General features: G+C 46.0%; 1 protein-coding gene across 1 annotated transcript in view; it reads left to right on the top strand.

Annotated features, from left to right (window-relative positions):
• Positions 1-5427: 5427 nt before the first annotated feature.
• The window catches only part of rspo3 (R-spondin 3), a 14544-nt gene continuing 7471 nt past the window's right edge, over positions 5428-12500 (top strand). The window contains exons 1-3 of the mRNA XM_083678482.1: positions 5428-6217; positions 11392-11574; positions 12330-12473. Of these exons, the coding sequence (XP_083534608.1) occupies positions 6121-6217; positions 11392-11574; positions 12330-12473 (424 nt within the window). The 5' untranslated portion in view covers positions 5428-6120. The remainder of the gene's footprint in view (positions 6218-11391; positions 11575-12329; positions 12474-12500) is intronic.

The raw sequence follows: 12500 nt of genomic DNA, 5'->3' as shown, positions 1-12500 counted from the left end.
CGGATGTACCATACTCCCTTCACTGTGACCTAACATCTCAGGGATCGCATGTTGACTACCTGAAACGGTACCCCAGACTCAGGCTTAAAATCGACGACCTTTCAAAAGAAGTTAGTCTTTGGCTAAGACAGGCTAATTATGTTTAATCAGGGTGACTATGTCAGAATCAAAGCAGAGCTAAAGTCTAGTTTCTCTGAGAGGTGCCTAACCCAGCACTGACTACAGAGGACCAGATGTGGCTTACACCCGCCATGTTTGGAGAGGGCAAGGGGCTAGTTTTATTGAATGGAAAAAGTCTGAATTAATTTGCGTTATAAAGAGTATTTTTCATTTAATCATGGAGTGCCTAAGGTTGTTCTGCCTCAGTAGAGACCGAGGGGTAAATTGTGCTTTCACACGTGTTTTAATTCAAGAACTTTCCATTAGAACGGCGAGATCGAAAGGAAATTGTTCGCTAGAAAAATAAAGCTCCTACATCTGCCTTATGTTGAAATTTCTTTTTCTTCTCAAACTTGATGCAATCTCAATTTGACAGTTTGGCAGTGAATATTCTGCACATTTGGTCGAACATCGACTTCGTTTTTAGTTGTATTCATAATTAAATTAACGTTAAAAAAAAAAAAAGCCATGTTATTCTGCATGGTTTACAGTGAGTGCAGCGCGTCAGACACACGGTCGAAGACTTCACCTGTGTGGCATACATAGCGTCGTATCCTGATGTCTGCCATCCTTACTGCCCATTCATCATTCAACACAACATAACGCTGAGTAACCAGTATGAACCGTACCAGCTGTTCTGATGTTCAACATGTTTCGTTGATAGTTTCACACAGAACTTTTACAACATGTCAGTTGTAAAAAGAAGATGTGTTTACACATGACACAACGGGACCACTTGTACAGTTTCAAGTTTCAAGCGTGTAGAGTTACTTGACCTAAGGAGGATATAAATCCATGTTGGGTGGAAGCCCTTAAGGGAACGTTCGCCCATCAGTCTACGTGACATCACTCATCTGGTCAGAGACTGTAAACTGAGTTCAAGTGTCTTTGCATTTCTTGTCTCTTGTGTACAGTGAGTATACAATGGTGGGTGGCTTCTTTACTGTCCTGTGCTCATTAGTTAATGGGTATAAATAATAATCAATAGGAGGAGAAATTAACAGCAAAAATATCCACCCTGTACAGGGGTAGAACGGTTGCTACACGCACGCACGCACGCACGCATACACACACACACACACACACACACACACACACATTGGGGGAGCTACTCCTCTGACTTGTGTCCCCGTAGAGCAGAGTGATTACTGCTGGACAATAGTTTGGGGGCAGACAGGCCACCTGTTAAGAGAGAATAAAGCTTAATCAAAGTGAAGGAATCTCCCCGCCCCCATGCAGATTAATATAAACCCCAGGTTCTTTACAGACTCAGATCCATGCGCTCCCAACGCTTGCAGCTGGCCTGCAGGTTGCCTGGCAACAACTGATGAGAATAAGGTGTTGGAACTCCAGTGATTAAATCTCCTGGGTTGTGGGGTTTGACCCCTCTGTGCCAAACTGCTGTCATTATTCCCCCCCCCCCCCCCCCTCCCTTCTCCCTTCACATAACAGAGAAAGAATGAAAAACGTAAAAGTCCCACTCTTGCCTAGTTGAAGCTGGCTTCGCTCATCGAGCTTTCCAAAATTTCGGGGATAAATCTCAAGAGCACATTTGTATTTAATTTTTTTTTACATTTTCGGTCATGCTGCGTCTCACTGATAGTCACCCAGCAGGGTGCTTATAGAAATACTATAAGAAAAGGAAATACATAAATTGAGGTCCTGCCAGCCGATAGAAGATCCCCGCCTTTTCATTTTTAACGTTCCGTTTATTTGAAATGTTGGTCCGCCGTCAACAGACGCTCCTTGGAAGGAATGCGGAGTTAATACCACAATCATGGTCACATTAGTCAGGCCTGCCGAGGGATTCCTCCGCTTGTGTTTTCATCTTGAAGTGACTGGCGCGCCGCGCCTGTAAAAACGTCTCAAACGCCCAGGGAGCGTCCGAGGAAACGCCTGCGAAATGACCCCGATGCTGCTGAGGTTTTTAGGGAAGAGCAGGTGCAGGGCTCAACCCTGGGTCGCCGGAGGACGCCTCCCCGACGCCACTAAGATAACGTGACCCCCCCCACCTCTCTCTCTCTCTCTCTCTCTCTGTCTTCTCTGCATATGCAGCTGACAGCTCCAAACCCTTGATGATCTGTCCTTAGCCAGCTTACTCAAACATGAATCATGATCCCCCCCACAAGCCACTACAAGCATCTGTCCCACTCGTGGTTGGATCTGGGCCCGCTGACTCCAGATAAGACAACCTCATGAAGCAACATCCATGGTGGAGGGTGGGTGGCGGGGGGCGGGGGGGCGGGGGGGGGGGCTGTCCGAGAGTATGTGGCACTTTATCCCCTCTCTCTCCCATGCCCGCTCTTTTACTCTCTCTCTCTCTGCTGCATGTTCATACTGTACAAGGTTCTGGATCAGTGTTGATGTGGGATTGGCAGGAAAACATGCTTATAAGGACAGGTCCTCTGTGGCTCAGTTGGTTGAGCATGGCGCTATCAACGCTTAGGTTGTGGGTTTGATTCCTGCTGGGACCATATATACTGAAATGTATGCACTCACTGCAATGTAAGTTGCTTTGGATAAAAGTGTCAGCTAAATGGCTTATATTATTATAGGAGAGAGAGGGAGAGAGAGAGAGAGAGAGAGAGAGACAGAGTTATCATGTCATGAAAGGAGAGGTCAAGCTGGATGGGAAAATGGTGGAGAAAGAAACTGCCGCAGAACGTATATCTGTCTGTGAAAAAAAACATGATTCCTACACATCACCCCATTTTCAGGGCCTGCAGTATATCTGTCTCCGGTCGGTGTTTGATTCACTTATCTGTCTGGTTCTCATCTCCCTGGCTCTGAGTTTGATTCGCCCTACTGTCCCATTCTCAGCTGTGAGGCTGGGCTACTGCTCTGGGGTTGATTCGTGCACCTGCCTGACTTCATTTAAGGGCGCTGACGGATCCTCTCACCAGCAGTCACAGGGAGTGACCAAGCGACCTTACACCCCCCCCCCCCCCCCCTCTCTCTCTCTCACTCTCTCTCTCTCTCTCCTGCCCTCCCAGTGAGCTGAGCTCCCCTCTCTAGGACACCAGTATGAGGGGGGCTGGGGTACAAAGAGAGACATTATTCTCACCCCTTCCTTACAGTCAACCTATTGGGGAACCTATCTTCCATGACTGTGGATTTTTGAAAACATTCAACACATTTCCAGACATGATCATTGAAGAACAGGCTACAAAGTTCATGAGAATATCAAGGTCCGTTCTTTACATCTGAGCTGTGGTTGAAGTATTTGGCAATGAGAGTAGAACAGTGGGAATGGACATGATGTTAACTGGCGGTTGGGGTCAATTCGATTTCAATTCAACCAATTCAGGAACCAATTTGAATTCATAATTCAAAAACAAACAAACAAACAAAAAACATACAAAAAACGTTTGTTGTAAAAAAGAAAAAAAAAAGAAAAACGTTTAAAAATAAAATGGTCATTTTATTAGGAAAGCGTTGAAATCATTCAATTGTTATTTCTATCTTCTTCCTGAATTCACTGAATTGAAATTCAACCGCCGACCCCCCCCGACCCTGCTGCCACCCCCTCTGACCCACCACAGCCGGCTTCACTGTCAGGGGAGCAATGAGGAGGTTGTTCAGCTCACGCTCCTAAAACAACCCAGTTGAACCCACATAATAATTACCTTTGTTTCCACATCAGTGTGATTGATGCCTCAGCCACAATCGGAGAGGCATGTAAGCATTGGTCTACATTATATTCTCATAAACATCAACACACTGGCTAGAGAACGCAGGCCTCTCCTCATTGTGCCAGACTTGTAAATAAGCTCTCCTATGGGAAAGCTGGGAAACCGCGCTGCACAGCACTGCACAGGGGTTTGCACATACACAAATAATCACTCCCACCGTTGCTGTTCAGAGAAAACATGGACGTAGATGTATGTGTTCTAGAGCGCCCCTCCGCCTATAGAATGTACGGTTTTCCTAAACAATAACCCTATAACCAGTTGTATTGATATGAGTCACACTAAAGGCTTTTATGGCACTGACTCCCTCTAGAGGCTATGAATTAAACTTTTCCCTCCCCTGCTCGCTCAAATCTATGTCAAAGGCCTACCTGATATGATGCCTTCTCTCTGTGGAAGATGCAATGATCATCGGTATTTTGCGGCCGCAGCCTCTGATGAAATATCATGTAACATATACGTGCTATATGTGTATTTGATATTGATATCTCAGCTACCTCCCTATTGACTTTCCAAATTTGCACTTAGACAATATTTTAGGTGCTTCGCTATCAATGCATCACGCAAGAGAGAGTACAGTAGAAATTCCAGCCTAGCTTTTGTCTAAACATTAATAGCCTACCTAAACATCAATAGCCTACCTTAACATGTGTGCGCCCCCTGCGCGTCCATAGCGCGCCGCGCGTAATGACTGCACCGACGTGTAATACCTCTCCAGAGTTCCCCTCGGCTCGCCCTGTGAGAGTCCCCGCTGGTTCGTGCTGACTGATCGTCTGCTCATATATTATCTCTAAATTGCACCAATTTATAAACAAACTCAAGAGCCAACTGCTGTGGAGAGTATATCCGGCGAACTGGGATACATTCGTTCTTCAGAGAGTGCATGTGCTGAGCGCCCAGAGAGCCTCACGTTGGGTTAATTGTATAGCACTCTTGAAACGACGGCCCCCCTCTCCAACACGATTACATTAGTGAACAGCGAAGGTTACGACCGCAGGTCCTCAGACTAGGTTCTGCTGCGCGCCAGACCGAGCTCGCGTGTTATAAGCAGATAATGGGAGAGAAACCGTCTCTTGAAGTGATTGAACATCAAACGCAACACAAAAACGACACAAAATAAACAGCGACACGCCACGCAACAGTGCTTTCTGTCAGAATGTAATTTAGCTTCTTTTTTGTTCTACTGATTGCAATTAGTGGAACAAACAATGTTAAATGTTTAACTTGAAGTTTCTTTGTAGTGCATTTTATATCACCGATAAAGAGACAATGATAAAAGTGGATCATGATTGAATTAAAGTAAAGATCGCGTAATGGCTATGACAGGGCACTTAAAATCCGATGGAAACAATGTGCGTAAAACTGCACAATTAACCAGTTTTCAAAACATCATGTCTAGTCTAAAAAATACGCTTTTAAAAGACTCAAACGCGAGGGGTCTCTGACGTGGGGGGGCTTGCCCTCTAAATAAACTTTCGAGCGCGCATAGAGAGAGAGAGGGGGAGAGAGAGAGAGAGAGAGAGAGAAAGAGAGACGGCGGAGGGCTGAAGTCATCATACAGCGGGTCGGAGTGGCTGAATGAGTGCTGCACGCAACGCAGGAAAGAGCTGAAACTGCGGAAATTGTTTTAGGTCTAACCACGAGAGGTGCGCGACCATCAAAAGAACAAACACGCATTCTCACCTCAACGAAACTTGGCACTTTATTATAGGCTTGTAGGCTCGGTGATGCTGACAGACGGCTTGTAGTTTTGGTCTTCAACTCAGATGCTGAGATTACGCGATGAGCTCCGACATGCAGGGCACAATCAAGTAGCCCTCATATCTGGAAGTACCGAGAGAGAGAGCACCGGTGGGGAATACAGGAAGAGAACATCTGAAACTTCTATCACTATCACTATGCCAACATTATTTTGATCAGCTTTTTTTATTTTATTTCTGTGAGTTTTCCGTTGTCCCGCGGTGGGTGATCATCTAACGGTTTGTCTGTGGGATATACCCTCACCAAGGATACCTGCGCTGGTCTGGTCTGGCTTTGTGGCACATATGCGGATAGTATCCAGGATGTTACTGTGTAAACGGCCCAGGTGTCATTGGGCCATTGTCATTCACACGTCTATCACGTCTGCACGAGGTTGGGGATTCTGCTCTTTCTAGGAATAAATACAATCCTTTCTTTCTTCTCCTCTGAAAAGCAGCGGAATCATAGCCGCAATTTGGTGGAGGACAAAGACAATTGACATTGGCTATACAAGTATCATCTCCGGGTTACTATGCAATTACAACTGATCTCCTTTGTTTTGATCTTGCACTGCATGGAATACACTGGTTGTCAGCAGCAGCACACCTCCCGGCACCGGCAACATAAACGTGAGTATGGAGCGTCCTCGCCGCTCGCCCGAGCGCAATGAGCTGCTCGTGCGCACCTTGTCTCCGTTTTGTTCAATTGATCATACATCATATATCATGCATTGGCCTTTTATGTTCTGTTCATAGAATATGTGTGGGGAACTAATTGTGGGGATAATAGACACTTGCAACATGGTTTTTGAACATATGATTTGAACAGCATTGTATAGTCTATAATGGCAAGGGCTCGCATAATTACTTTTTGGATATAACTTAGAATAGCCTACAATAATGTAGTATTTACTTCTCTTTTACCCTATATGCTACATGCAAATATATATTGGCAAATTAATGGACACTTTGTTAAATAGATCAAGTTAGAGACAGCGGCTAATTGCGCCACATCCACTTTGTTTAACACATCCATCAGTCTTAAAATGTTGATTGACGTCAAGCAATTAATAAAGATGTTTCTGTTTCAAAGTCCTGCCTAAAATCGGTTGCGCACTTGACTCTCGGCAGCAAAACGCACATCGTCGCCCATCACACAGCTGTCAATGTTGTATAGGCCTATTCAATTCGCTAAACATACATTCAGGAATCCGTCATTATTGCCTGATGAAGTGGCCTAGTGTCAATGTTTGCGGCCAGTGTACGCAGTCGAAACTTACTCCCCCGAAGTTGGTTCCTCACACCCAAGCGGCCGCGGTGCCCTCCCATCCCCGTGTCCCCTTCTCTCTCTGCCGGTCAGTGTGCACTCCCATCCCCGTGTCCCCTTCTCTCTCTGCCGGTCAGTGTGCCCTCCCATCCACGTGTTCCCTTCGCGCTCTGGCGATCACTGTGCACTCCCATCCCTGTGTCCCCTTCGCTGTCTCGCAGTCAGTGTGCATTCCCATCCCCGTGTTCCCTTCGCTGTCTCGCAGTCAGTGTGCACTCCCATCCCCGTGTTCCCTTCGCTGTCTCGCGGTCAGTGTGTCGTAGATCTCCTGACGCGCGTCATGGTCGCGGCTGACCCAGTGAACAAAAGTTGTAAATTTATTTTAGGAGTGCGCTATGTTGCCATCCTCTGATCCGAATGATAAATCACATAGGCCCTGTATGCTCGTATGTCCTCTGTAGTGGAGAATACTTGCATATTTGGAATACCGATTAGAGTCGTCGAGCTGTAAAAACGAATACTCGTTAACGAGCTCCGCGCAACACCGAGTAAACGCTACAATTTGAGCATATGAGAGCGCGCGGTCGTTGTTAGTGGATGCTGCTGATCCAGCTATCTCGAGTGTTGGATTAGGTGAATTGATGCCAGTAGAATGAACAAACAATACAGAATAAATAAACCTACCACAAAGTATTGGCTATATAGGAGCATAAAGTACACATGGAAGTCAGATTGTTAAATATGCCAAAATTGAGACAACAGTTTACCTTCCACAAACCACGGCTGTGATTTTTCTGTGGCATGGGTAAGAAAATCATCTGTTCATATTTATAATTCAGAATGTGGGGAGTTTGATGTTGGAAACGTAGACGATTGTGACAGATATCCCAAACAAAAAATGAGAGACTTTATACGAGAAACTGTGCTTCCTAAATATTTAGTTTATCAGTAGCATTCACAGAAATATTTGTTCCAGCGTAGAGGTTTGGGTTCACTCTTGGTTTGTTAAATCACATCTCTCCAGTATCAAACACACTCTCACAATTTTTTTTGCTGTTCTATGAAGTCCCCCAGATGAAGTCCCCTCAGAATGAAGCACACATCACCTGCCAGTGAATCGGACTGTGATCTACATAGGTGGCATACGTCTCGTGGGTAACGTCTCCACCCTTCTCCTGAAGTGTGCACTTTTCAACATGGATTTAAATGGGAATGGATTGGTCTCAGTGTCCAAACTGACTGTACTGTAGACCAATCCTGTGTTTCTGAACCCACCCATGTGGGAAAGTGCACAAGTGCATACTTCAGGAGAAGGGTGGAGAAATGAGACACAGAAACAGTCTACCAGAGTGGTGTTTCTCTCCGCGCCACCTGCGGCGTCTCCTGCATCGGGCCTAGCGAGCCAGCCGGTGCTAATTGAGGGAGACCCTGTCCTGATGTAACTGTTGGGGTTTGAACCTGGGTCTCCCACATGGAAGACACAAACATCTCCCATTAGACCAAGAGGACGTCCTCAAGGTCTGAGGGCAACGCTTGAGTTGATGTCCAAACCACCTCCGCTACACTGACACTAGTGATAGTCAGACAGAGTGAGAGGTGAATGAGCTTGCAGTCAGTGACCTGACGAATGGAGCCAAGAGGCCAGGAAATACTCTGCTTCATTCCTGCATCATAGCTGATCTATTCACAAATGAGTGCCTATGAATGCCTTAGAGAGCAAACATAATAGACAAGAATAGATGAGGCAGGATAGCTTAGGTGTGATGAACAGATTCAATTCCTGGGAAAGAAGACAGATGGAGGTAGAAGACAATATAGCCACATCGACCAAGATTCCTATGTACTATTTAAACCCAAATGTAACCATTTGGAGCTCTTCCAAAAGTAGGTCTTATCAGGATATTAAATATGGATGCCTCCAGGACACACACATATCAGCTATAGTATGGTTCAAATGGCACTTGTCGGAAATGTCTGACATTCACAATGCCTGTGTGTCTGACCTCTCCGTCTATGCAATGAATAGCATACATTGGACAATGGCCAAATTCAAAAGAAGTCTTGAATTTAAATCTGAGAACATCATGTGTAACATGTTAGTTTTGTGGTCAATAATTAGTTAGGGTATAATTTCAACTGTACGGATCTGCAGGAACTTTTGCGGTTGGGTTATGCAAGCTGCCCCGACTGATGTCTATGTCAGCGCGAGGGCAGGCAGAATTCCTGTGTGTTAAGGGTTCTGTGAATTAGGGGGCCTTGGCAAGAACACATGTGGGCAAATGGACAGCAGTTGTAAAGATTGCTCAGATATGTCAAACAGAATCTCCGTGATCTATTGCAATCTGGCAGCCAACACTGAACTGAAGAGGGGGAGGAAGAATGAAAGGCCAACACAACTTTACCAACGGCACGATATCCCAGAGAGAGAGAGAGAGAGAGAGAGAGAGAGAGAGAGAGAGAGAGAGAGAGAGAGAACGAGGAGGAAAAACACCTAACCTACACGCTGGTCTGCTCCTGCAGCAGCTCAAACACAGCTCGTTCTCACCTGTGGAACGACGCTAAACACCATCTGGGATCCTTTGGACCGACTCTGACGGCACCGCGTTGAAGTTGAGATTTAAAACTCTTCGGGTTAAGGTTAGGGTTAGGATTAGGAAATGGTTAAGGTTAAGGTTAGGGTAAGGGTTAGGGTTCATGTTCAGGGTCGTCCGAAGGATCACACTTAGCATCTACTGTGGCGCGACCCCCTCTGCACCATATGAGCCAGGGGAGGCTGGTGGAGGTAGAAATCGGAGGACGGGCTCATTGTAATGCCTGGAACGGAATGACGGAATGGCATTCCGTTCCATGCATTACAATGAGCCCGTCCTCCGATTTCTACCTCCACCAGCCTCCACTGCTACTTAGATGCCCCCTCTCTATATCAGGTAGCCTCCCCATGTATTCACCAGCTTAACTGCATGTGATAGCCTATTGCCCTCGCATTACAACCTCATTATTCCTTGTCAGCGTTATCTCCCCCTGTGATGCATCTCTTCATCTACCCTCTCTGCACCTCAGGGGGAGGCTGGCGGAGGGAGAAATCGGAGGTGGAGGGAGAAATATAATGCATGGAACGGTGTGAGGAATGCTATCAAATGGTATCATTCCTCATTCCGTTCCACGCATTACAATGAGCCCGTCCTCCGATTTCTACCTCCACCAGCCTCCCCTGCCCTCTTTGCACCTTCGTTCCATCCATCTTCTGAGGAGTAGTAGTGACGTCTATTTATGATGAATTAGTCAGAGAGGTTTATCGCTTTGCTCAATTTGGACATGCCACATGTCATCGCCCAATGACAAGCTGCTAAATACTCCATTCAAACAGGACCTAATATTAGGTCAAATGAAATGTATCACCCGCCTTTCAAAATATGGCTTCATACGGTCACTCTGGTTTCAAAACGTTGGTCTTCCTCTTATTTGTATTGGGTTGTATTACATTGCCTGGTCATACGCTCAGTCGGAGGTCTCTCTCAGAAGTGAATACATCGATGTTGTTGTCGATCCTTTAGTCACAGACTGGATTAAGTGTCTTTAAGTTGTCATAAGACTCAGAGGATGGATAAACTGTCCTTCTGTGGAGGAGGGAACGATAGGCGCGGCTACCAGTGTTGCGTGCAAACCTCGGTATGCTCGGCGTCCCATTTGATTATTCCTCCCGCCAAGACAATCCACAGGCAAGCTCGTTCCCCGTCATGTTTGTTTTGGAGTTATTCTATGGTCACGGTTCCCAGTGAAATTAGCATTGCTGTAACTTCATTTGTTACTTGCTATCCAAACACTTTGTAGAGTAGGCCCTTATTGTTCTGCCATAAAAGTTGGAGGCCGTTTTTTTTTTTTACGTCAATGTTTTTTCAAGTCAGATTTTAAGAGAGGGAAAAAAAAGACTTTATCAGATCAGGGTGTTTTGTGATTTTTTTGTCCGTGTTAGTTTGTGGTATTATATTTCAAACACCTTGATCGGCCTCACACTAACTGCCTTAATGGGTGTCACTTTTGGGTGTGTGTAAATGTTCACTAGGCTTACAGGATGTTACAGCACAACATTGAAAACACAACCTAAGGATATGTGGATTGCAGTCTAGGCTATTGCTTATGCTAGAGGAGGCTAGTGGAGGTAGAAATCGGAGGACGGTTTATGCCCATGTAGACCTACATATCTAAAAAAAAAAGTGGTAGATTATAACAACGTTATGATGGATAGCATGGATTCCTCTCTAATCTCCTATTGTTGTTGGTTTGACAATGTCTCATGATGATGATGCAGGCCTATCTATAAGATGATTGTTGATTTTCTGTACTATGTCTCATAATGATGATGTAGGCCTATCGATAAGATGACTGTGGTGGTGTACCCGTGATGATGATGATGATGATGATGTAGGCCTATCTCTAAACTGAACGTCGTTGTTCTGTACCGCGTCTCGTAATGATGATGTCGGCCTCTCCGCTGTGTGATCTGACTTGTTCCCCTTGTGTCTGCTTCCCGTTGCAGACACCCCGGGGGTGTGCCAGGGGGGGTGTCTGACCTGCTCTGATTACAATGGCTGCCTGTCCTGCAAGCCCCGTCTCTTCATCTTCCTGGAGAGAAATGGGATGAGGCAGATCGGGGTGTGTCTGCCTTCCTGCCCCGGCGGCTTCTATGGCACGCGCTCACCCGACAGAAACACTTGCATGAGTAAGTATCGTCGTCGTCTCGACCTCCGCTTCATCTCATACACCAGACACGCAGCAATAGTAGCCTTGGCACGAGTTTCCTAGTTTCTACCTGTACCTGTTACTACCTACTACCTAGTTTCTACCTGTGTCTCTTACTACCTACTACCTAGTTTCTACCTGTGTCTGTTACTACCTACTACCTAGTTTCTACCTGTGTCTGTTACTACCTACTACCTAGTTTCTACCTGTGTCTGTTACTACCTACTACCTAGTTTCTACCTGTACCTGTTACTACCTACTACCTAGTTTCTACCTATGTCTGTTACTATCTACTACCTGGTTTCTACCTGTGTCTGTTACTACCTACTACCTAGTTTCTACCTATGTCTGTTACTATCTACTACCTGGTTTCTACCTGTGTCTGTTCCTACCTACTACCTAGTTTCTACCTGTACCTGCCACTATCTACTACCTAGTTTCTACCAGTACCTGTGTTCCAGGTACTACCTAGTGTCTACCTGTAGCCGGCGTCTCTGACCTGCTAATAGACTGCTAATAGAGTCTAAACCTGGGAAGATTTGTAGAAGGCTATAGAGTCTGGTAGATCAGACCACCGTAGAGTGTCATTGCAAAGCTCTTGCCACGGTACAGTATGATCATCTGCATTCACACATCTGCTCTGACACATGTTGAACATACACACATGGTAACTCCCGCGGTAACGTAAACCGACAGGCCTATTGACACTGTTGGTGGCTCTGTCTGTCTCTGTAGAGTGCAGGCCTGAGTGCGATTCCTGCTTCAACAAGAACTTTTGCACGCGGTGCCGAGCGGGGTTCTATCTGCACCAGGGGAAGTGTCCCGAGAGTTGCCCGGAGGGACTGGTCCGCAGCGACTCCCAGAGGGAGTGCGTACCCCGTGAGTATAGACTTCTGGTCTGGTCCG

Source organism: Argentina silus, assembly GCF_951799395.1.
Source record: "Argentina silus genome assembly, chromosome: 10".
Classification (NCBI taxonomy): Eukaryota; Metazoa; Chordata; class Actinopteri; order Argentiniformes; family Argentinidae; genus Argentina; species Argentina silus.
Note: the sequence above shows the minus strand (reverse complement) of the source record. Positions and strands in the feature narration are given on the sequence as shown.